At 30.2% G+C, this 26,051-nt stretch overlaps 2 protein-coding genes across 4 annotated transcripts in view; one reads left to right on the top strand and one right to left on the bottom strand.

The window, feature by feature from the left end:
• Window positions 1-25,649, bottom strand: part of Cralbp (Cellular retinaldehyde binding protein) — a 32,185-nt gene extending 6,536 nt beyond the window's left edge. The window contains exons 1-4 of one of the 3 annotated variants that reach the window (XM_088188116.1): window positions 25,546-25,649; window positions 5,921-6,084; window positions 1,741-1,900; window positions 1,373-1,434 (exon numbers count right to left, since the gene is read on the bottom strand). In XM_088188116.1, the coding sequence (XP_088044242.1) occupies window positions 1,373-1,434; window positions 1,741-1,900; window positions 5,921-6,080 (382 nt within the window). In that variant the 5' untranslated portion in view covers window positions 6,081-6,084; window positions 25,546-25,649. Of the gene's footprint in view, window positions 1-1,372; window positions 1,435-1,740; window positions 1,901-5,920; window positions 6,085-8,012; window positions 8,129-14,497; window positions 14,589-25,545 lie in introns of those variants that run through there. The other 2 variants (XM_088188117.1, XM_088188114.1) reach the window with 2 other exon arrangements.
• The window catches only part of fax (failed axon connections), a 38,052-nt gene continuing 37,596 nt past the window's right edge, over window positions 25,596-26,051 (top strand). The window contains exon 1 of the mRNA XM_088188113.1: window positions 25,596-25,951. Within this exon, the coding sequence (XP_088044239.1) occupies window positions 25,664-25,951 (288 nt within the window). The 5' untranslated portion in view covers window positions 25,596-25,663. The remainder of the gene's footprint in view (window positions 25,952-26,051) is intronic.

Here is a 26,051-nt window from a genome sequence, read left to right as displayed (position 1 = left end):
GACTAATCTATTGCTTCCACTACAATCTCTGGAAGTTGTTCCGAATCGAAGCTACAACTGAAGTCGGCCGAGATCTACGACTTCGAGTAAGCGCCCACACTGTCGCAGATTTCATATGCCCGCAAACTTCGCGGCGTGCATGACGTTCGGACGGCGGCTGCTGTCACGTACAGCCGTCATATTTGCGCGCGATCGAAAAATGTGCCAAATAATCGCAATTTTTAAATTGTCATATTATTAAAATTACACTCACCAATACAATATCAATGAAAACTTTTCGGTCGTAAATATTCAATTTACACAGAATCTTTGTCGGCTTTTGCAAAATGCCATAAGGCATAAAAATGATACTTCAGAATACGAACACCGCATGTGTGACTATCTTAGAATTTATCGCCATCGATTCTAAATAAGAATTCGTTATGGTGTGACATTTATATAAACCGATCTAGGAAAATACATAAAGATATTAGAAAAGATTTTTTTTAACAAAATCAAGTACCACTAATTATTTAATTTTATATGAAAAAAACATATTTGCGATATCTGTTAGAAGAATATACTATCAAAAATATAATTAATCCCTTTTGCTGCCCTAAAATATTCAAAGATGTCAGTAAGAGTCTGTTAAAGTCCTCGATAAGCATGTCGTATTATAACTTGACCATGCGTGTTAACCATAGAACGCCTACGCGCATACTGAAATTGCACCGAGTTACTCGTTCTATCTCAGTTTGCGAAAAACCATATCATTATCTCTCTCACTCTTGTCACTTAACACGCGAGAGAGCGAAAGGGGAAGTATCTCACTGCTCGCGCTCGAAAGAGCAGCTCCGACTTCGGTCCGTTTGCCGACAATGCTCGGAAGCGCTCGAAACTGGCCAAGTCGACTACCTTCCGTTCCCGGTAACCTCGGACAACTTCCGAGAGATTTTAGAGCGAGCAAAACCTAACTCGACCGAAGTAACCCACTATATTCTCAACAAAACAAAAGTACCATTTCATTCATTACTTTAACAATATGCATTTAATAGTAATTAAATTTGCACTGTTATGATTTTATTCATAAACAAATGTATTACTTTATACTTGACTAAGACATACTATAAATTATTTCTGAAGCGTCTAATGCAGTATATTAATATTAGTGCTCCGTTTGATTACATTATTAATGACAGATTTTAAATTAGCGCATATTTTACATATGAATTTTTATGTTCTGCTAATGTATGCTAAAATACACATGGATTTATAGACTGATTTTTGGCATATATTACACATTTAAACGACGCAGAATAACAACGCAAGCAAAAGTCGTTAGATTTATGTCATATCTGAAGAAAGTCTATGTTTTGCACAAGCATCCACTTACTGACGTTATAGACGACAACTCTCCTGCCCTGGCCGTCTCTAATTGGAGACACGAGCACGTACCTGAAACAATACAAGAATTTGCATCAGATTACGTAATTGAATTGTGAAACTGCAGCAATGCATTCAGTGAAACTCAGGTGAGATCTACGTCTGCATCTACAATGAAAGTAAAGTGGAGAAGCACTCTTTGCGATCTCGATGATAATATTTTATCACACGCACCGACATTGACCCACTGTTTGCATTGTATTATAATCTGAGTATCATAAGACACTTTCACTCGCACGCCATAAGCACCGATATCAATCACCATCGATTTAAATGCCAAAATAGTTATATAGCAAATTGTTCAACAGCATAATTTACCCATTGTCGATCAGGCCGCGCAGTTGAGGCTCCAAACAATTCAAGTCTTTGCACATCGCCGGAAAGGTCTTCCTCAAATTCAGCCATTTGAGCAGCATCTGTTCAGCCATTGGCAGGCTGAACTTCTTGACGCGCAGGAAACGCAGCAGGAATGAGTCATCTTGTAAAATTTAATCAATTATTAAATACATTTATTTATATGTGCATCCAAAAAATGAGTTCTTCTATAATTTCAGGGTTATGTAAGATTAAGAAGTATGGCATGAACTTAATGCAAATCTTTTTTGAAATAAGGTTTAAATAATTGCAAAGAATGGATCATTTGTGTGACAGCGTCGTTTCACAAATATTATACTTTGAGGTAGTAAAATTGTGTTTAAAAACGGCAGTTGTAGACAAGTATTCTCCATAAATATAACCCACCTGCCCTAGCTAAGTATGTAGGAAGTGCTTCAAAAAATCTCGGAAAAGATAATACCTTAAACACTTGGGACGCTGAGTCATCGATAATGTAGTATAATTAACGTGTATATACAAATAAAGATGTTGGTTAAGAAGAACCGTTCGCGTGCACTTAAGGTGTGAATATAAAAAATGCGAAAGAAATATTACTAATTCAATAATTATTTACAAGTTTATATTAAATGGATCTCGTACCCATAACCAGTCATTTATATCCCCTTTTCTCTTGCGTCCTTGGATATTTGAATCTCATGTAAAATTAAGCGAAAAATCTCTTATAAACTTTATTAATCATAAGAGAGTATGTTGCACTATTAGGCAACCAGATAAAAGATCAGGGAAATTATTTTTTATATTGATCAAAACAAATTCCAACTTTGACATTATTACATATATTTTTTATTTTTTCGATTAAATTAAGACCATCGTGGCCTAGCAGGTTACCCCAATGCGCCACGATGGTCGAAAGCAAATTATAAATTTATAAAACATAAAAAAACGTATATATAAATATAAATAAATATAACAATACTTAAACATAACAAAAAAAATTATAAAATATTAAAATTAAAAGATATAAACCGGATCAGATCCTCGTAGCTAACATTAAATAAATCAATTTTCAATGCCAGCGTATTAAGGAGCCGTATGGCCACAGCTATAGGCGAGTCGGCAAGTGCGGATGTCCTAGCCCTAACTGCCATCAAAAGAGGTCTCGATCGTGATTATCGAAAATGTTCCGGAACCCAAAACTGGAATTCTTCGAGAATAGCTGGATTGTCGACAGCACCTTTTAGTAGTTTGAAAAAATGCTTAGCGACATACAGCTTTCTGCGAGAATTCAGCGAATCATATCCCAACGCTCCTAAAAGAAAGGCGCTGGGATATAAGAACGGATAATAACCAAATGTCCTTTTGTAAAGGTATCTTAAATACCTTTTTTGATTTTTTTCTACTAAAAGGGAATATTTGGCTATTCGGGGATTCCAAATTATAGATCCCGATTCAAGAATGCTACGAACTAAGGTGTCATAGAGGATGCGAATAACTGACGGATCGTCAAAGTGAAAGGCATTCCTCATAACAAAGCCGAGCATCTTGGAAGATTTATCACAGACGTCGTGTATGTGTAGAGAGAACCTCCATTTGCTCTCGAAAGTGATTCCGAGATCTTTAATGGAAGTTTCTCTAGTCAAAATGTTACCACCGAGATGGTAGAAATAAGCTGATGGCGAACGGGATCGAGAAAATGACACAGTATGGCACTTTCCGACACTAAAGGGCAGACGGTTAACGGAAGCCCATCTCCACAGAGAGTCTAAATCACTTTGTAGAGAGAAGGAGTCCGCAACAGATCGAATGCATTTATATAATTTTAAATCATCTGCGTACAGAAGAAAACTTGAATTTTTAATTGCTGTATTTATGTCATTAATAAATAGCACAAAAAGCAGAGGTCCCAGATTGGATCCTTGAGGAACCCCCGAAGGGGTAAAATATTATTTTGATAATCGGCCACCATAGGTTACAAACTGTCTACGATTGCTTAAATAACTCGAAAATAACCGAGTTATCTGAGCAACCGAGTTTCGACAATTTTTTTAATAATAACGTATGACAAACTTTGTCAAAGGCTTTCTCAAAATCTGTAAACACGATGTATACAATGCTTATTTATAATCTGTATTAGTAAAAAATACTTTTTCTTAAAATTCATAAAAATTTAAAATTTAATAAATTTCAATTTATACTATGTATCGGAATCAATTGAATAAAATAAGCAGTTATTAAGCTAATTTACATAAAAAATCATTAAATGGAGTTATCCGATCTTAATAAAAATAAAATTTATACAGTACATATAAACCATATTACATAATTTCAAATATAATAACTTCCAGACACATGAGCAAATTGTTTACTGTTTCACCATTTCCCTATCTTTACAATTCGATTTTGACCTTGTTGAACCCCATGTGCAACACCTAGTTGAAATATATGCACGAAAGTGCTTAGTTACATACATGCATTTGGACTTTAAAGGGTTAACCCTTATAAGTGCAATCGCATATAAAAATTTGAAGAAACAATTGCTTAGGATTAAAATTATATTATAATTATCCAGTAGGAAAAAAAGTACAATAAAAATTACTTAATAATTTTTGAGAATCGAAAAGGCGTTTATTTATATTATTTTTATTGGTATGTACGATTAAAAACCAATTAATATTAACCCTTTGTGCTCATAACTTGACAATGTGTCGATATCGTATTCCAAGCGTTGCACTCGTACGTCGACAATATGTCGACAAAACTTTGAATGCATTTATTGGCTTTGAGTTCAAGCAAATTTTGCCAATTTAAATTTATTATTGGTAAAAAACTTCTATTAAACAAATATCAGTTATATTGAATTTTTAACTTATGTTAATAACTCAATAATTTTAAATTTACGAGTGTAAGTTTATTGTAAAATTTTTCATCTTCATTTTCGGTGTTAAGACTGCATGGCGATACTTGACAGTTTTACGTTGTCAATTATTGCTCTTAAACTGATTTTTTCCTTCAAAATTTTTATGATATGGGATGAAACGGGATCATATGCTCTAATTGTGAATACTTATTATTTGTGTGTCTGTTATGAAATAAAAAGATTAGAAAATTTAGTAAGACGAAAAAAAGTGAGATGTCGTTAGGCAAGCAGAGCTCGCTATTTCGGTCACACTATTAAAATGAGCGATTGACGATCGAAATTTTTAGCGGCAACTCAATAATATTAGTCTACACATTTCATGTATTTTTAATTATTAAATAATGTAAAACAGAATTAGTAATCTGTGCTTTAATTATTTATAAATACATATATTGACTTACGCTTAGAAATTATCCATACAATTACGAATGACGATATAATAATGGAATTTGAAATTAACCGTGATATTATTACTGTGACAGTAATAGTAGTAGGAATGATATCTAATCACTTAAAATAAGATGGATTATGCCAATATTTGATGCAAATAATGAATACGAATCTGATTATAATCTTAAATAATATGACAATTGGTGCGCCAAGTGAACATTAAAAAGAAATATTTTGTAAAGAGATTAATTAAAGCTGTTTTATTTCATTTTTACTTCCAAAAAAATCCTGAAATTAAATACAAGTGCAAAGGGTTAATAGATCGGTTACACGTAATATTTAATAAAAAAATACTTAAGCATCTTGATAAATAATATATGTAAATATTTTCATTTTAAGCTATTTTTTAGGTACATTTAAATGACTTTAAAATCATGAGAAATCAAACAAGTCTTTGAATAGCTAGAAAAATAAAAATCCGTTAATAAAATCCTACGCCTTCCTGAACACTCAAAGTTTTCAAGTACCATCAAAATCTCGTTGACTTTTTTAGTGAATTCCATACCAGTTATGCGCGTTATAGCAAAAATGTATTACGTCCTTTATTTATTAGTGTTTGTTCGTCTATTCAATACCACGCGGAAATATTTTATTCGATCATCTCTAGTACTAAATTTAATTCACGCCTGCGTAATTTCGATACGGCCCTGTTAAAGCACTTTCTCTTTTTATAATCACATTTTTGTACGTTGTAATTTTAAGATTTATCTACATACATACATATATATAAATGCTATTAATCATATAAAAATATAACCTGTTTTTGAAGCGGTTAAAAGAGGTGTCAATTTTTACCTGTTCTTACGTTGGCGATGTTCTGATTCTTAGATATATAATTTCTAAGATGCGTCAGAGCATGCTTTCTGATCTCATTGGTCTCTCGAAGTTCCCTTTCTGCCAACACTAGGGCAGATTCAAACTTTCCGCATCTTTGCTCCATACCATTAGGTGGCATATTGCTGTAAAAAAAATTGACGTTATAATTTTGAATGAATATAATTTTAATGTAGAAAATCATAATACTAGATTATTCAATTAAAACACATTTTACAAACCGATCATTATATACAATAAATGTTACTAGTTAATATCCATTTTCATATTTACAATTTTGTTATCAGCTATGATATAATATAAAATAAAACGTTAGTGGTTATAATTTAAGAAGAGAGAAAAAACTAAAAAAATTAACAATTTTAGTGGAAGAAAAAATATAAAAAAATAATAGATAAAGTAGCAAATTAAGTACATTTAGCTGAATATATGGAACCATTAATATGTGGTTTACAGTTTCTATGTATATTTATGTTTAAGATAGTTTTAGTGGGTTAGTATGGTAACGCGAAATATTTAATAGTATTTTATGGAATGAAAATAAATGGTAATGTTGTATTTTAAATTATGAAAACGTGTGTTAAATATTATATTATAGATATGTGTGTATGACTTGCAATATAGAAAATTCATTCCGGACATGTATATGTTAAGATGGGTCTGATTATTTTTTTGTATGTCAAGATTTTATTTGTTGTAGGCTTTTTATTTCGATCAATTGCTTCATTTTTATTAAAATTTAGCTCATTCATTAAACCGCACGCAAAATATTCTGTCCCACAGTATGGTCGAAATTTTGGTCACCTGTCACTTCACAAAATTCAAATTATTTATTACGCGTTTCCCAATTTATTTCGATCGTGGGCTTTTCTAAGGTTGTTGTGCAAACGTATAGAGTGGGAGATTTCTAGTTAATAGAAAATATAAAATTGCGTAGAATGTATATTATAATTAAGAAACTAAATTAATTCGATATCCCTGTGTTAGATTGACATTTATTTTTATTTTAGCCTATTTCCCTGACTGTGATAAGTTTGATCTGTATTAAAAAGTCACATTTCTTTATTTTCTTTGTGATGACAGAACTTAATTAAACAACCGTGAAGTCTATGAGAAAAATCAGATATAAAATTGTATATGATTACTCTTTAATTAAATTTTCAATGTATTATTTTATGTATATATATATATAGAAATATATAAAACCTTAGTTCCGAAGCAAAGCGAGGATTATTTAGTACGAAAAAGTATAATTGCTAGATCGAGTATTTAAGGTTCAATTAAAATAATAAAAATTAACAATAATCCGATTAGTATAAGCGCATTTAAAATCTTTGTGCCATTTGCAGTTAATTAAAAATCATATTTCTATGGTTAAAGTTCACCTTTTGGATTTATGACTATTTTTTTTTAATTTTCGAGAGAGTTAATTGTATCGATTTTAACTGATTACAATTCTGGTTGTTTATATTTAACTTTTCTTTAATCACATAGACATTGCTTAAATTTCAATAACTGCCTTAAAAGCCGTAAAAAAAACTAAGCGGACAATTATTATGAAAATATATTATAAAAATAATCTGATTTTATCTAAAGTATTTAAAACTTTCTTAGGACTACATCTGATTTTGCTCTACATGATACTCTATATAATACATTAACGATTGGACATGTATTGTATTATATCTACTTGTTACAATTAATTTATGAAGCAAAAATTTTAAGATATCTGTAAAACATACTTTGAAATATTCTTACAGCGAATAAAATATTGTCGTTTTAATAATAGAGTTGTAAAGATAATTATGAATAAAATTTAATTAAAGGCAAAATCATTTGCAAAGCTCACTTTTTTCATATTTATTATATAAATATGAAAGTATTATAATAAAAAAATATGGTATTTTAACTATGTAGTAAAGTTAAAGAAAATTTTGATAAAACGTTTATTTAGTCGATTTTATTTTATTCATATAAAACAAGAGTAACTATAAACTACGTCAAAATAACATATGATTTAGTTATTTTTCATTGTTGTTCTTATTAAGCTCACTTGAAACGATTCGATAGAACAGCTAAAACAGAAGTCAAGCAGTATACTGCTTTCTAGGACAGGCACTCTGTGACTGGTGGCTCTTGGGTACCAACTGACTAACCAACGCACTACTCGTTACCAAGAAAAATGATTGGCGGTCAATTGTGCAATATCAAAATAGTCTTTCTTCCGGTATTTGTGTGTGTGACGACCCACTCTCTGATTAGTTGAATTGCAAATATATTTTTTCTCTTGTCGTTTACGCCGTTCTAAAATTCAAATGAACGGAAATTGTAGCCACCCTTATTGTAAGATTTCTAGTAAAGAATCCAACATTATATAGGGACTTCTTAAAATGCTTTATTTTCAACCATATCCAGTAAATAACGATACATGTTTTTTCTAAAAGATTATATATACTGAATCAATTTTTTCAATAGTACTACTACAGCTTTTCATATCGTCAATTATTTTTTCATACATTCTACTATATAATTATGATTTTTTCTAATCATAGTTTGGATATCTTTTATTCCATATCTCAAAAAATAGGTAGATAATTATTTTACAATTTAACTTTTAATTTATTTTAAATGTACTCTTTAGAATCAGAATATTAATGGTTTATATTACATCTATAACATATAGGCAACCCCCGGCCCTATACAGATTTATTTCAGCAAAGTCGGATTCATGATGGAAGAAAACATAAAGTGTTCTACTTAGGGATTCCAATCCCGGGCCAAAATTTTGATCCCGGGATTTCGGTATTGCAATTAGTCGATCCCGGGATCCCGGGACCAGTCCCGGGATAATTTTCATGTTATTTTATCGATAAAAATAATTTAAAATGAATAATACAATATATTTTTACATCTGTTTTTTATAACGTACAATGTTTAAGTACGTATAATTTTAGTCTTGGACTTAAAATATAAAATAATATAATAAAAATTCCTAAGCAGCCTGCTGCTGAAAAAGCACGTTCAGACTCACAGCCTCAAAGATTCACAGATGACACGTGCAACTCGCGCAAGTTTGTACACGAAATATAACGATGTTGTCAATAATAATTCGATTGTGTTTGATAAATCAACCAATCCGAAAATTTCGGGATTATGTTTTATAATCCCGGGACTCATCGGGTATTGAAAATCGTTCGGGATCCCGGGATTGGAATCCCTACTTCTACTAACTTGTTTTAATTAATTTATTATAATTTTATTTTATTTAATAATTTAGCCAGGTTCTTAACTCATGATAATTTGATTCCCAAACCAGGAAAGGTTGCTCATTTCTGCTGTAAGTTGTATGATAATGTAGAGGGCAACCTTTTCGCAACATTACAGCACGGCCAATATCAGATGATAAATTTTAAGAACATGATAAAATTAGTATATTGACACCTGATACCCCACAACTCCAATCCATTTACAATGATTTTTTAAATAATTAACTTTAAGGTAAACAAGGTAAAATACATTTTTTATTATGTATAAAAAGTGGTTTAAATTATAATGACAATCTAAATGATAAATAAAAAATATATGTAATATATAGTTTGTGATTATAATTATACAGTACATTATTATAGATGTCTTTATAATATTAATGAACAGAGAACTAATGATCGTTGTAGAGAACAAACTTCAATAGGATGATGATTAGTTATAATGGACACAAATAATCAAAGGACTAGCTACATTACATTTTTTTAAATTCAAACAAGATAAAAATTAAAAACCTCTTTTGGATTATTAAAAAAACGAGATTTGAAAAACAAACTTTATGGCGAAACTATATGGTAAGCCCCCTTACATTTTTGCAATCTTTCCGCGTAAATAGGCTTGTAAGTCTAACCATATTGTCATAAATAAAACTATTTATTTACTTTAAGATTGAGCTGTTTCTTTCAAAAAACAGAAAAATGAAGACACGCTTAATATTAAAAATAAAAAAAACAATAGTCTGAAAATAAATAGTCATAGATTTTTTGGAATAACTTGCGATCAGTGGCGTAGCTAGGGTATGTGCCTCCTGGGGCAATACTTAAAATTGCCGCCCCCCCCCCCTCATACATTTTTTTGCAGGGTCATAAAACCAGCATTTCCTCAAATAATAAATTGATTATTGTTAAGCTCTTGCTATTCGTTGATTTACATAAATTTTAGTTTATTCAGGGTAAAGAACCACACTAGACGATTCCATCGCGAATATGCCGCCCCCAAGCAAGTGCCGCCCGGGGCGGCCCGCCCCCCCACTGCAATGAGTTCCGTGCATTTTATTTCAATCAACAGCAGGGAAAAAGACAACAAATGTAAATTTGACTTATCTGATTTTGCTTCTAGATGTCATCCATCGGTTATAAATTGGTTTATTTTTAAATAAGTACTCTGTAGAATAGTGAAAATTCATTAATTAATATATATTACAAATTAAATCATAATCTCGATGGACAGAGTTGTTAAGTTTATCAAGATTCTTATTATCAATTAGTGACGCCACAATTTAAGAAAAGTTAAAAAAAATACATTTCGTCATATACATATTTTTAGAATATAATATGATATTCATGATATAATATTTTATTACTAACCATTCTTGACGCAATAGAAAGTTTGCATCACCTAAACTGAAAAGGTTACCATCTATTATCGATATGCCACATTTTGACCCCATTGTTGCCACTAATCTCTCCATGTACAATATACTCATAAACATCGTTTCCCAATGACAAATGATTACCCTTGAATGAGAAATACAAACCTCAAAACGTTTTTGTATAATTAGTATGTAATTCAATAGAAAAAATGTATTAATGGTATTTATAACGTTCATAAGATATCAGAGTTTGTAATTTAGTAATATATGTACTTTTTAACAATCGTTTTATACTAAGAAGTACTTGAAATGAGCTTTAATTTAATGTTTCACCAAAAGATAAAACACTTTTGAGACATCTCAACATTTATTTTATATATTGTCATAAATAAAATTGAAATATTAAAGTGTGAGCTATTCTTTCAAATTCTTAGGATGTTCAAACTATGGTATATTTTGCAATAAAAAAAATCGGAAGCGTTGTAAAAAAAAAATACTATTTCAACCGATAAAGCACATTGGCTTCCGCACATTCGTGATGTATAATTCTAATTACGTTGCTATTAAAAACTTTCTCTCTCGAATCAAATTAGCAAGTTACGAAAATTCCAAAATGAATATTATCGTCACACATCTTGAACGTGCGATGATACAGATATCCCAAAAAACGTGTACGCGAGTAACAACGCAATAATTATATTATATAATATAACAGTTACAATGAAGTTTAAAATTATTTCTAAATACTTTAAAGGTTTAATTCTTTACCGCCAATTTGACCGTGAATGTGTTTATTTACATACTTTTAGGAGATTGCTAACGAACCGAGTGAAACGTTCGCTAATTGTTAGTGAAATGCTTAATGAACGCAAAACTTATATTTAGCATTCGCATAAGAATGCATAATTTATAATAATGTATAAAATTAATAATTATAAAAAATGATAGTAAAGCACAATTAAAAGAGATTTATGTGTGCATAACAGCTATCGCCGAAAACATCCTTATTTTTCAAATGAGTATTGGGATTGGTTATATTAGATATAATACTAAAATCTGATTATATGATGGCATACTTGTGTTCTAGTGTTTATTGAATAATGAGTTCGAGGTGTTCGGATCTAGCTTTCGAGCTAAGAATAGATTTTGTTATTGTTTAACATCATACTAGTTCAAAGAATTATTATAAGGACGTCATTCACGGTCGCGTCCGGACGGCGGCCGTGAATGACGTCCGGACGGCGACTTCTGTCACGTACAGCTGGCATATTTGCGCACGATCGAAAAGTGTGCCAAATAATCCCAATTTTTAAATTGACATATTATTAAAATTACGCTACTAATAATTATAAAAGTTTGTGTGGGCACTCACCAATACAATATCAGTGAAAACTTTTCGGTCGTAAATATTCAATTTACGCAAAATCTTTGTCGGCTTTTGCAAAATGTCATAAGGCATAAAAATTATACTTCAGAATACGAACACCACATCTGTGACTATCCTAGAATTTGTCACCATCGACTTTAAATAAGAATTCGTTATGGTGTGACATTTATATAAGCCGATCTAGGAAATACATAAGGATATTCGAAACGATTTTTTTTAACAAAATCAAGTACCACTAATTATTTTTTAATTATTTAATTTTATATGAAAAAAATATAATAACGATATCTGCTAGAAGAATATACTATCAAAAATATAATTAATCCCTTTTGGTACCCTAAAATATTTAAAAATGTCAGTAAGAATCTGTTGAAGTCCCCCATAAGCATATGGTATTATAACTTGACCAGGTGACCACGATGCAGTGATCGTCATGCGTGTTGACCATAGGACGCCTACGCGCATACTGAAATTGAACCGAGTTAGTCGTTCTATCTCAGTTTGCGAAAAACCATATCATTATCTCTCTCACTCTCGTCACTTAACACGCGAGAGAGCGAAAGGGGAAATATCTTACAATGTTCGGAAGCGCTCGAAGCTGGCCAAGTCGACTGAATTACCCCCACTTTACCTCCCGTTCTCTGAGAGATTTTAGAGCGGGCAGAACCGAGCTCGACCGAAGTAACCCACTACTCCGTCCTTGGCCAACCTTGGCCAACTTTAGTGCAGGCATTACACCGTGACTTTACCGAGCACTTCGATTAATTAAATAAATAAACACCACCAGAAAATCGAATCTCATAAAAACTTTTACCAATAATAAAATATGAATATTTTTTTTTAATTTTTTTGTAAAGTTATCTAGATATTATGTTTATTCAATGTATCTTTTAAATATAGTTTTTGATGAAATTATGATTTTTGATTATACAGGTTTTAATTTCAATGAGAAGCTTGTTAATTATTTCATTATTATTCTTTTCTAAATTTCAGAATATTTTATGCTTAAATATTATACATTTATTAGTCATTATAAATAGCTTAATACATAATTCACAAGTATTTATTTTAAGAAAAACAGAATGTACAAAATATTTATTGTATTATTTAACAACGTGTGCTTAGAACTATTAAAGTCAAACTGAAGTCAATGAAATGGCAATATTCGATGCCAATAAAAATAATTAAATTACGTTTCTTTATATTGCTATTATTGTTCAAGATTCCACGTAATACAGTGAGGGCCATAGATATTAAAAACTGAATAGATTTTTGCTTTTATAGGTATTAAACGATTTTCCAAATTTTAGCAGATTTAGATATATAAACATATCTCGGATTTCCCCTTCAAACCTCTATTTAGTGGCATAAGTGCTCTTATGCGAATAAAAGTATTTACCACTTTTAAGTTCTTAAGAGCATTGCTGCTTTTTAAGTATCCGAATCGTTCAATGATTTTTTTATTCCTAAACCTAATATTTTGTCTTGTATCTCTATCTACTTAATGGAGTATTTTTTAGGCTATAATCATGATGTGATTCCCTGTATTTTCATAATATTGATACGAATATAATATGCGATTCTGAGTGAAACATATTTTGATTTAAAATTTAATTATGAGTTTTAGTATTTTTCTCTCATTCTGTAAACGTAGATTTATATATATTGAATTGTAATATATGAAAAGATGGTAATCATCAAAGCTGTAATTTATTATAAATTTCACTAAATTACATAATTGTGTTTAACGATAAAACTTTTGCAAAATAATAAACAATTTGGCAAAAACTTATATAATATCCAAACACATGTAAATGTAAATTATTTTTGTACAATATGTGTAACGTTGTATATAAAATTCAACGAAATGTGTTGAAATGATCTTATAACAGAGTAAAACATAATATGTAATAGTAACATTTCACATCAATACAAAGCGAACTGAGCTAATAAAATACTCTATATCAAGTTTACTACATAACATTTTAATATACGATTAGCTTTTTATTATACATAAGTAGGGAAAGAAAAGACTTAGTAATTCCATTACTTTAGTATTTGTATACTTTTAAAATTTAATCGCAAGATTTAATAAATATGATAAACGTACGTTTATAAATTAAATAAAATCTATACAAATATTTTGATAATAATGGTAGTAAAATGTAGATTAATTTATTAATAAATATAAATACACATAATATTTATTAAAGCAGGAATATATCAACTGAAAGATTTCTATAATATATTGATTACCAAGGAAATATAATTTATTTAAGATTATAATAAAATTTAATTTAGCCTAATCGAATATGATATGTGCTGTGTCGCCGGATCAGTCCAACGACACAACAGTTTTTATAACTCGGGATCCCAACTAGTTTCACAGGATTGTTGCAAAATACACATATAACAATTTAGAAATATATTTCATATGAACATAAGAAAAATGGTTACAAGAAGTAAATATACATAATATAAAATATAGAATAAAATTATATAATACAATTTAAACCTGAGAGATCGCTTGGCTAAATCTCCGTAATCAGTTCAGTTTTGTCTGACTGTCTTTAGACTGTCTGCGACTTTCTGCGATTAATTGCAACTGCTTGCAACTGATTGCAACTGGCCATGTATGGAGAGAACATCTCCTTTTATACATTACATTCTTTCTTAATTAAAATATTATTAGCTAATTACAATTTCATTATATAAAGTACATGTAGTTACATTTGATTGATATTTAATGATAACACATACAAAGTTCGTTCACATCAAGTAATTAATAATTTAACAATAGTATCAATAATGTAACAATAAGGGTGGGACATAACATATGACACGTGAGAATATTATTGCTCCATTTAATTTAATTTATTATTAATATATTTATTTTTACATGTATTTTTATGAGATTAAGTTAAAAATAAAAAATATTGTGTCGTTTCTTATATTAATAATCTAAATCTCACGAATAAAGTACAAAATACGAATATTTTATCAGTAATAATATATAATATCAAAAAATTACTTTAGTTATCTGTATATTGTACATATATTTTTATCTTCCGCTGTAAAGTAATAAAAATTAACTGAAAATTGTTAATTTTTCCTATCCATTATATATATATGTACAATAAATATATTTCTAATAAATTATTTAATTTAAACAATATTAATCAATCCTAATTTGTTTATCCATAAAAACAGATAATGACTATGACTTTTGAAAATAATATTGTTGTATTTTATAATACCACATTAATTATATGTTACAAATCGAACTCTGTGTGTTTATAACACATTACAGTATAATTTCTAGCATATTAGTCAAGACTTAAGCCAATTAAATACATTGTTGCTTAATATTTTCTATATTTAATTAATTATTATTTATTTCTTCGTCTTTCATATATTTATATATCTTGGTTTAAATTTTCACAAATATAAAATTGTGTTTTTTTAACAATTCAGTAAAAATATTTTTTTATATATCATGAAAAAAATCTATCAAAAAATATTTTTACTGAATTGTAAAAAAACACAATTTATATCTTAAATAATTCAAACAATGATAAGTATGCAAAAAAGAAAGAAATAAATCATAATTAAATATAGGAAATGTCATTCAACATTGTATGTATTGTATTTGGTTTTAGTCTTGACTAATAGGTTAGAAACTATACTGTTAGATATATATATAAATATATTAGTTATATATAAATATATAATTTTATTATTTTGTAGCACATATGTATTAAATGTATATACTATAATTGTTTATAAATACATATATACGTAAAACACACATAATTCAAATTGAATTGTCTAAATTCTAAAGGGGACGCGAATGTTATGATAAGTGTATGATTTATTTGGTATTTACTTGATGGAATTTTTTAAAAGGGTAAGTGGCTAGTTTGTGTTTAGAATAGGTAGGTATTTAGAAATGCTTCAGTGTTACTCTCTGTGTATGGAGCAGTGCTTCTCAACATTTTCGTAGCTAATTATAAAAAATCAGACACACGAATAAATATTTCGGTAACTACAATACTCATTCGTTTTTAGTTTGAATAAAAACTACCTTTTCACTCGAAAAAATGCTAGCTTAGCTTAGCTTAGTTAGGTTAAAAAAATAGTAACAGTAGCTACTTATTTTTAGAGGTTTCTGCAAGCAGTAAATTACTGGTTTTCCCCACATTCTGTAATATTCGCGAAATCAATACTATGTTTGATGTGACTTAAGTATTATCTGTATGGAACAACAACAGACGAAGATATTTGTAATGAAGTTGAGAAATCATTAAGTTAACAGTACATTATGAAGTGAAATCGGTTAAGATGTATCAGATACGATAGTGATAAAAATAGTCGTGGAACAGGTTAAGACTTATTTGGGAAATAATATCAGACTTGTAAAATTCAGTGTGCAAAGCCTCTGATTATTTATTTAATTAATCCCCAGCTTTGTGGAAAACATCTCAATTTAATATATGTTATTAAACCAGTTGTGTCAGCGGTGAACTATATTTGCTCTTGTGATCTTAATACATCGTCAGTTATGTGACTCTTTTTATCAAAAATGGAAGCCGAAAATCCTTTCTTGATCTTTCATACACCAGTTCAATAGTTACGGTAAGCTTTTATTATGGTTTTTTAAGCTAAGAGGGGTGACTGATTTTTTTCTCAAAAAAAATTCCCTTAGCTATTACAATCAAATACTAAATGTCTTTGGAAATTAGCCTTTGCTGCAGTTATAATGAGATTTAACTTAAACTACAAAAAAAAATTAAAATGCGTTTGAAAATTTTGAAAAAAATTAAATAACGCTTTTTTTAAAACTTTTGCTTTCTGGCCTACCGCGCCTGAAATATTTACAATCTGACCTTTCACAAAATAAGTTTGCCGACCCCTTGATAAAATCATCGCTAATTCTAGAAGCTGAAAATATTTTATTATTTGCGAAATTAAATAAAGTATGTAGTAGTAATCATTGAGATGTTTCAAACCATAATTGTGATAAGATATCATAATTAGATTAGATGCTAGCGAACATATACAGGAGGCTAAAGAAGTCTACACTGTCAACAAAATTCAACTTTAAATCTGTATAAATAAGCTAAACTATAATAAGCTTAACTATATGGTAACTTTTTTTTTTTAATTTTTAATATTTTTAAACGGTATCATTAGGATATTCGAAAGCTCTATGTTGTATTAAAAATTCAAGTCTATATCTTCAAAAGAAAGCAAATACTAGCGTTAACTATATACCAAGTCGCATAAAAGCTCGTATAGGGGCCCGGTCAATTTACCATAAGACTTGTTTTTAAGAAAAAAAAAATTTAAGCTTCTGAACACTTTTTGCATACGACATTTTTCAGTAGGATTTCATTTTGCAAAGTTATGACACTTTTAATTTTTACATTGGCCGCCATTTTGTAAAAAAAATTATATATTTTTTTCATACAAAACGTGTACGGTAGTTCTATACGATACTAAAAATTTAATTTTGAATATTTAAAACCAAGCAGTTAAGAGCGTTAACTCTTCTGAAAGTCTCAAAATGGCTCGTATGGGGGTCCGATCGAACTGATACATCGCTTGTTTTGAAGCAAAAAACTATTTTTTTTATATTTTATTTAGATGTAGTTTAGACTTATAAACGTTTCATGTATAGCAATCTTTTTGTTAAAATTCAAACCTACTGAGTTACGAGTGTTTAAATTTTTATACTTGTCGCTATTTTGCAAAAAATTGACACATTGGATTTTGCTAACAAACATACACAGGGTGCAGAATTCTATACTGTCACAAAAATTGCACTTTAAATATGTATAAATAAGCTCACACTGAACTTAACTATATTGCAAGTCTTATGAGCGTATGTATGGTGGGTCGATCGACTCATAACATTAAACGTGTTTTGGAAAAAAAAACTTTTTTTTTTAATTTAAAATTTCTTTAAACAGTATCGTAAGTATATTCGAAAGCTCTATTTCGTATCAAAAATTCAAGTCTAAATCTTTAAAAGGAACCAAATACGATTGTTAACTATATGCCAAGTGGCATAAAAGCTCGTTCGAGGGCCCGGTCAATATACCGTAAGACTCGTTTTTTATTAAAAAAAAAATAATTAAAAATTGTTTTTAAATGCAAATAAAATTTCCAAGCACTTTTTAATTACGACATTTTTTAATAGGATTTCATTTTGCAAAGTTATGACACTTTTAATTTTTACATTGGCCGCCATTTTGTAAAAAAAATTTATATAATTTTTTTTCATACAAAACGTATAGGGGATGCACGGTAGTTCTATACGATACTAAAAATTTAATTTTTAATCTTTAAAACCAAGCAGTTAAGAGCGTTAACTTTTCTGCAAGTCTCAAAATGGCTCGTATGGGGGTCCGATCGAACTGATACATCGCTTGTTTTGAAGCAAAAAACTATTTTTTATAAATTTTATTTATATGAAGTTTAGACTTATAAACGTTTTATGGATAGCAACCTTTTCGTTAATATTTAAACCTACTGAGTTACGAGTGTATAAGTTTTTAGACTTGTCGCCATTTTGCAAAAAATTGACACATTGGATTTTACTAGCAAACATATACAGGGTGCTTAAGAATTCTACACTGTCACCAAAATTCAACTTTAAATCTGTATAAATAAGTTTATAGTTTTTTAAGTTTAGATTTCATAATTAGCTAGCAAGAATTAAAAAAGATATCATAATTTTCGGAATAATCGTCTATATTTTTACTCCTTTTTTATCGACATAAATAATGGAATGCATAGATTTGCAATCAGATATTTTTAGCTGAAAAAAAAGACGTCTGAAATTGAATGTTATATATCAGGCATGGCGAACCTAGGGCACGCGTGCCCGAGGTGGCACGTTTGAGAATTTGGATTGCACACGAACGATTTCCAAGTTCAAAATTTTTTTTTTAATTGAAATTTAAAAAATTTAAATATTGATTAAATAACCTGTGAATTATTAATTTATTATATTTTATTAATTATCAAATGTTTTCTAAGATAAATGACAATCGTTTAAAAGAAAAATAATTATTTATTTTTTCTATCTTGGTAATTTTTTTACTCCTTGGGCACGACACACATTTGAGGAATAATATTTGAGGATTTTTGGTACGCGAACCCAAAAAGGTTCGCCATGCCTGTTATAGATGATATTTTACACACAGATGCTCATATATTTAGAAATTGAATTGATTCTTAACATTTAAATAGAAAAGCTGGCAAAATGTAAGTGTCTCATCATTTAAACCAAGTAATAGTTTCCTACTTTAGAATTATCTCTAATTTAATATAATACAACATACTCACAATTTTTACTTAATTTTTTATTAAACAGTTGTTTTAATCTAAAAATATACATGTACATATGTGAGTAAGTTTGAATATATCCGGCAGTTAAACGGATGTACTTAGTTGTGTTGGGCTAACTGATAAAATATTATCTTTATATGTCATTATAATTGATAACATAAACATGACAAAATTTTTATTTCAAAACTAAGATATATATGATAATATATAACTTTGTCCAATATTTTTTTACTCTACAGTCTATATTATAAATGTAAAAATGTTTCAGCAATAAATAAATTAGGATGTGAATTTATTTATATATCGTTGATGACGATTTTTTCAAATTTCTATTCAAGTTGTCGGTTAATTGAATAAGCCTTGTTTTTGGTAAATGGCACGTGATTCAATTTATTTATTCATGGCTACGATTCTGCATTTGACGTGTAATTGTCTATTATAGACCAATAGTACGTTTACGATAAACATATCTGTAATCGACATTACTTTATTAGTTCTGTTAACAGGGGACAATAATTATACATCTACAACTTAAGAATAATTAGGCATGTTTTTAAATGTTTATGTCTCCGCTTTTAAAAAAATAAAAACTATTCAATAAACATCATTTAAATTATGAATTGTAATGGCAATAATTAATTAATAAAAAAATAATTAGAATAGCATGTTAAACCTTTTCAGGTGATATACAATATATATTTATATTTTTTTTATTATCAGCAAGATATTTATTTTACTCTGTCAGTATCGCCACAATATCATTTAAATATAAAACAAACGTACTGATTTTCTATGATATATCTCAATTTAAGTACCATAGAGAAAATTTAATTAAAAAAAGCAATACATCTATGTTATATTATTTCGAATCTCCTGGTGAAAATTGAAGAAACTGTATAACATTTGCAATAGATAATAAATATTATCGTATTTTGAAAACCTTTAAAAATGCACGATCTCATTATTCAATAGTGCATTTGGGATAGGTAAAAAAATTAATGTTTAAATTCTCACATTTTTCGACACACTTCGTTAATCTTTCCCAAGACACTTTAATAAGTAATTCATATATTATTTCAACACCTACTTGAACTCATCTAAGCACTTCCACTTGGTGCGACACTTATAATTCTTCGTCTTTAATAGGATTGCGTTTGGGACCGTTACTTATTACAATTATTAATAATTAAATAATTTTAATATGTTAATAGCAATTGAAATAAATATAAATGTGATTGCGAATAATTTTATATCCATTTAACGATAAAATACACTATATATTTAGTAGCTTCATAAACATATCATTTAATTATTTTTTTATTTTTTATTACAAATCTGGCCATTATGGCTTAACAAGTTTTCCCAATGCGTCATTATATATATATATGCAGAATTTACTCTTTTCATATTTGCAAAAGTTGAGAATAAATATTTTTTGTTACTTCTAAATCGATAATAAATATGAATTACCTAATCGAATAATTTATTATGTGTAATTGGTAACAAATTTGCATTGGAGTATTAAAAACAAAATCTCTTCACATCTCTTGCTAAAAAGCTAACCATCAACCAATGGATAACGAGCGAGCAATCACTGACGATAAATAATAACAATATACGTAAATATCGATTTTTATATACGCCGTTCCTTGAATATATTTAGCAAATACTCGCATTTTTATTTTTTTGTTAAACGGCAAATGTTTGAGGATGCCGAAGCGAAATGTGGCAAAAAACTTACATAACCGATTAATCTCTAAATGGGTATTGCGAAATAGAAGTGTAGCCGAAGAATTTTGCAACTTGAAAATTAGAGATATATATTTCATATGACGAAATCAAATATTATATTCAAATTAAAATGACAGGGTACCCTTTATAAATAACAGGGTATTTTCTTAAAACGCGCGGGTACCCGGGTACGATTCTACCAAGGTCGTAAGTCCTAGTAGTAAATGAAAATCAAAAATCTGCTGCAAATACAGTAAGCATTCCTATGATTATTCTATCAATCCAAATACATAGGAATAAAAAACATACGAAACACTTTCAGAATAATGTAAGGTGTTATTGTTTTCCTAAAAAAATTACATTAAAGAATATTTTAAATGGCAAGTTTATGTGATACTCGGTGGGTAGAAAGACATGAAACAATGTTACTAACTTAATTAAAATACTGCAAAATAATGGAACCTGGAATGCTAGTACATAATCTTCAAAAGCACAGCTTTTTATATTACTTATATATTTATCAAAATATTGTATTGAGTAATATTTTTCAAAAAATCTTTAAATATAATTTCGGCCAGTAATTTAATTAAAGACTGCACTACACTCTCTGGAAGTTGGCCAAGGTTGGCCAAGGACGGAGAATATAGTGGGTTACTTCGGGGTTACTTCAGTCAAGTTCGGTTCGTGTAACTTGTAAAGCTATAGCATATTTTGCTTATGTTCTTTAGCTAATCTTTCAATAAAAGTTTTTATTGCATCCCTAATATTTTTAAGAATTTAATCCAGTTATTATGTCACAGAAAAAATATTACAAATCTTTTTAATTTCAAAAATAGAAATTGCTCCATAATATAATCAAGTCTATGTTTTTAACGTATTTTTGTAGATGAGGATCATTTTTAGTCGGTGATCTGTAAATATTGCCACGAATTTTTTTACTTTTAAACAAAAATTATTTTTAGTTTCACTATGAATTATTAAAAATTTCTCCATTTTGATAGACACTAAAGACGCCAGTGAACCAATTTTGGTAATTTTCTTCATAGCACGAGTTCGAGTGCAAGCTAAAGTCAGAAATGCGAAGAGAATTTCACGAGCAATTTGTGCTTTGGCACGACAAATTTTCCATCGCGTTAAAATGACGATTGCACAGTCTTTTGCAATACAAACTTATAACTAACATTACCCAATATAAGATGGTTAAACATTTTAAATTTGCACTGAAACCAACACGATTATATTTGAGGAAAAGTCCCGAACTTTTCGGGATTAATTTCACCAATAGTATCGTATTATCGATTAGTTTCATTAAGGTAGTAAGGTAAGCCAAAAGCCACCCTCGTCTCAGATTGCGCGAGAAAAAACAAAGCAAACCTGCTAATTTCAACTAAGAACGATGATAATGATTTAAATCAATGACTATTACCTCAAATTTCATATCGACACTAGTGTTTTTAAAGTTCTATCGTGTCTGGAAATTAGTGATTGCTATACAATTATAATTTCAATCACTCATGGAATTCATCTAGCTGTTTCCGAAGTTCTTTACAAAATGATTCCAGTTCAACCTTCGGAATCATGCTCAGAAGAAAATGATCAATATGAATTCACCGATGAATGAAAAATGAAAAAGATGTGATAATTGATTGCGAATCTTAAAAACATTGCTGCGGAGATGTAAATAGAGTGAGAAAATTCGTGATATTATTTGAAAGATCACCCACTAAGAATGATACTATTTTACAAAAAACGTTAAATACAAGCATGAAAAAGTTCTTTCACTTATATTAGACTGGAACACCAGATAGAATAGTCTTTATAATATGCTGGAGCTATTCATTTTTTTAAAAACAAGTATACCTGACCTCTGCTTTTTGTGTTATTTATTAATGACATAAATACAGCAATTAAAAATTGAAGTTTTCTTCTGTACGCAGATGATTTAAAATTATATAAATGCATTCGATCTGTTGCGGACTCCTTCTCTCTACAAAGTGATTTAGACTCTCTGTGGAGATGGGCTTCCGTTAACCGTCTGCCCTTTAGTGTCGGAAAGTGCCATACTGTGTCATTTTCTCGATCCCGTTCGCCATCAGTTTATTTCTACCATCTCGGTGGTAACATTTTGACTAGAGAAACTTCCATTAAAGATCTCGGAATCACTTTCGAGAGCAAATGGAGGTTCTCTCTACACATACACGACGTCTGTGATAAATCTTCCAAGATGCTCGGCTTTGTTATGAGGAATGCCTTTCACTTTGACGATCCGTCAGTTATTCGCATCCTCTATGACACCTTAGTTCGTAGCATTCTTGAATCGGGATCTATAATTTGGAATCCCCGAATAGCCAAATATTCCCTTTTAGTAGAAAAAATTCAAAAAAGGTATTTAAGATACCTTTACAAAAGGACATTTGGTTATTATCCGTTCTTATATCCCAGCGCCTTTCTTTTAGGAGCGTTGGGATATGATTCGCTGAATTCTCGCAGAAAGCTGTATGTCGCTAAGCATTTTTTCAAAGTACTAAAAGGTGCTGTCGACAATCCAGCTATTCTCGAAGAATTCCAGTTTTGGGTTCCGGAACATTTTCGATAATCACGATCGAGACCTCTTTTGATGGCAGTTAGGGCTAGGACATCCGCACTTGCCGACTCGCCTATAGCTGTGGCCATACGGCTCCTTAATACGCTGGCATTGAAAATTGATTTATTTAATGTTAGCTACGAGGATCTGATCCGGTTTATATCTTTTAATTTTAATATTTTATAATTTTTTTTGTTATGTTTAAGTATTGTTATATTTATTTATATTTATATATACGTTTTTTTATGTTTTATAAATTTATAATTTGCTTTCGACCATCGTGGCGCATTGGGGTAACCTGTTAGGCCACGATGGTCTTAATTTAATCGAAAAAATAAAAAATAATTGTAAATACAAAAAAAAAACAATTTATCGGTAACGCTCGATGAAAATGAATAAAATAAAATTGCAGAAATTATAGAAAAAAAATTCAAAGCAATTCATAGACGTGATTTGTGCTTAACCGACGGAATTCTTAAATTTTCAGACAATTGGCCGAGCTTAAATCTGAATTCAGCTCAGTGGTGAATAGATTTAACGGATACGATTACATATTTATTAAATCCCAAATAGTTTGATAAGATTAATGTTGATATAACTCGTAAAACTCTAAGGCAGTCAATTATAAAATTAATGGAATGCTTATCTGAAGACCATGAGCAAGATGAGGTAAAATATCAGAAGAGCAACTTGAAACACAATCGTCTTACCCACAATCCTCATCAGTTGAACAAATGACGATGAAAGAGCAATTACATGAACCGATAACAAAAAACTTGATAACATGCGAACCGAAAATTCAAAATGACACTAACCTTATGTCCGTTAGAAAAAAAATCTCCTCGAGCCGGTACACAAATCCTCCAACGAGTGTGGAGGCTGAGCAAGCTTTTTCAGCAGCAGACTGCCTGGACACCAAACTTAGGTCCAGATTAAAAAAAGAGACACTCAATTGTCTAATATTACTACAAACATATTATTCAAAATAATATTTGAATTGCTTATTGTTTTATTTTAATAATACATTTATTTGTTTATTGTTTATTTTCTCTTATTTTTTAAATGCATTTATAATGCAAAAATATTTACTGTATTTAATTAATCTCTATGAAACATTTAGCACAGTAAATATTAGATTATATATGGATTATATATTTTTTAATAAACACATCATTATGTACACAATTTGGAGCCGATCGATCCATATCTGTGATTTTAATTCCGAGGTTAGTGAATAAATTATTAATTTTATAATTAATATTTTAATATTGATACACAGATAAGTCGATAATCTTCTATGTTAATAAAATATTCTTCGCCATCATTGATTCATGCTTTCATGATTCGATGTGATGATGACACTCGCAGCGCAGAGACATCTTTATATTGCACGGACGACGTACGTCTTCAAATCGCTATACATAAGTAAATGATAACGATTGATTATTTATTGAGTTTTAGAGCTTATAACTTTCACTATTTCAACATAGAAAAAATATAGTAAAATTTCTACTTCTCTAAATTTGTTTAAAATATAGAAAGGAGTAATGATAAGTATATTGAACGTATATCCGCATCTTGTAATTCAGAGCAAATTGGTAGGACGTACACTCAAAGTTGTCTCTCATCATCTCTTCTTCACTTATTAATAATGACGAAATGGATAGACTTCAAAGTGACTCTGTTAAATGAAACGGATTATAGTAACGAGGGTTAAATTAGCTCTCAGACTAGGGGGCCATAATTATTTACTGTACGTCTACAAAAATCAATATTTCAATTTATTATTTTTAAATTAAAATATATTTTCGACGCGTAGCCCTGTCGCCGGGCAGCCCTGGCTGGTGGTGGTGCGAAGAAAGGGGCGTCGGTCGGGCGTGGCTGGCCGTTACCTGGCAACGGGCGTGACGTCACCGGCTGCAGCGCGGTACGCTCCCGCAGCAGTCTTAGGGCAGCGCTTTGCTCGGCCGGTTGTGTTCACTGTCGCTCGTACACGCACCCCATCCGAACATGGCCGCGGAGGTCGCCACCAACCCGGTCGTCACCGAAAAGCAGGAGGAGCAGCCTGAGAAGGTTGCCGATCAGGCCGCGCCGCCGCCGGCGACTGAAGTTGCCAAGCCTGAAGAACCACCGGCAAAAGCCGAACCGGCACCCCCTAAACTCGCCGTCCACAAGGCCAATTTCGAAAAGGACGTCGTCTACATGTACCAGTTCTGCAGGACCCTCGCCCTGCCGTCCATCTCGCCCTTCTGCCTCAAGGTCGAGACATGGCTGCGCCTCGCCAACCTCAAATACGAGGTTAGTCCATCAAGAAAACCGACAAACTTTTAAACGCGCGCGCGACCGGCATCCGACGCCGGACCGCCATTTTCGCTACCTTCTCTTACCATTATATATA

This window comes from Plectrocnemia conspersa, unplaced genomic scaffold, assembly GCF_051122295.1.
Source record: "Plectrocnemia conspersa isolate PC_06_02 unplaced genomic scaffold, ASM5112229v1 ptg000006l, whole genome shotgun sequence".
Taxonomy (NCBI): Eukaryota; Metazoa; Arthropoda; class Insecta; order Trichoptera; family Polycentropodidae; genus Plectrocnemia; species Plectrocnemia conspersa.
The sequence above is the reverse complement of the archived record's forward strand: the minus strand, read 5'-3'. Positions and strand labels throughout refer to the sequence as shown.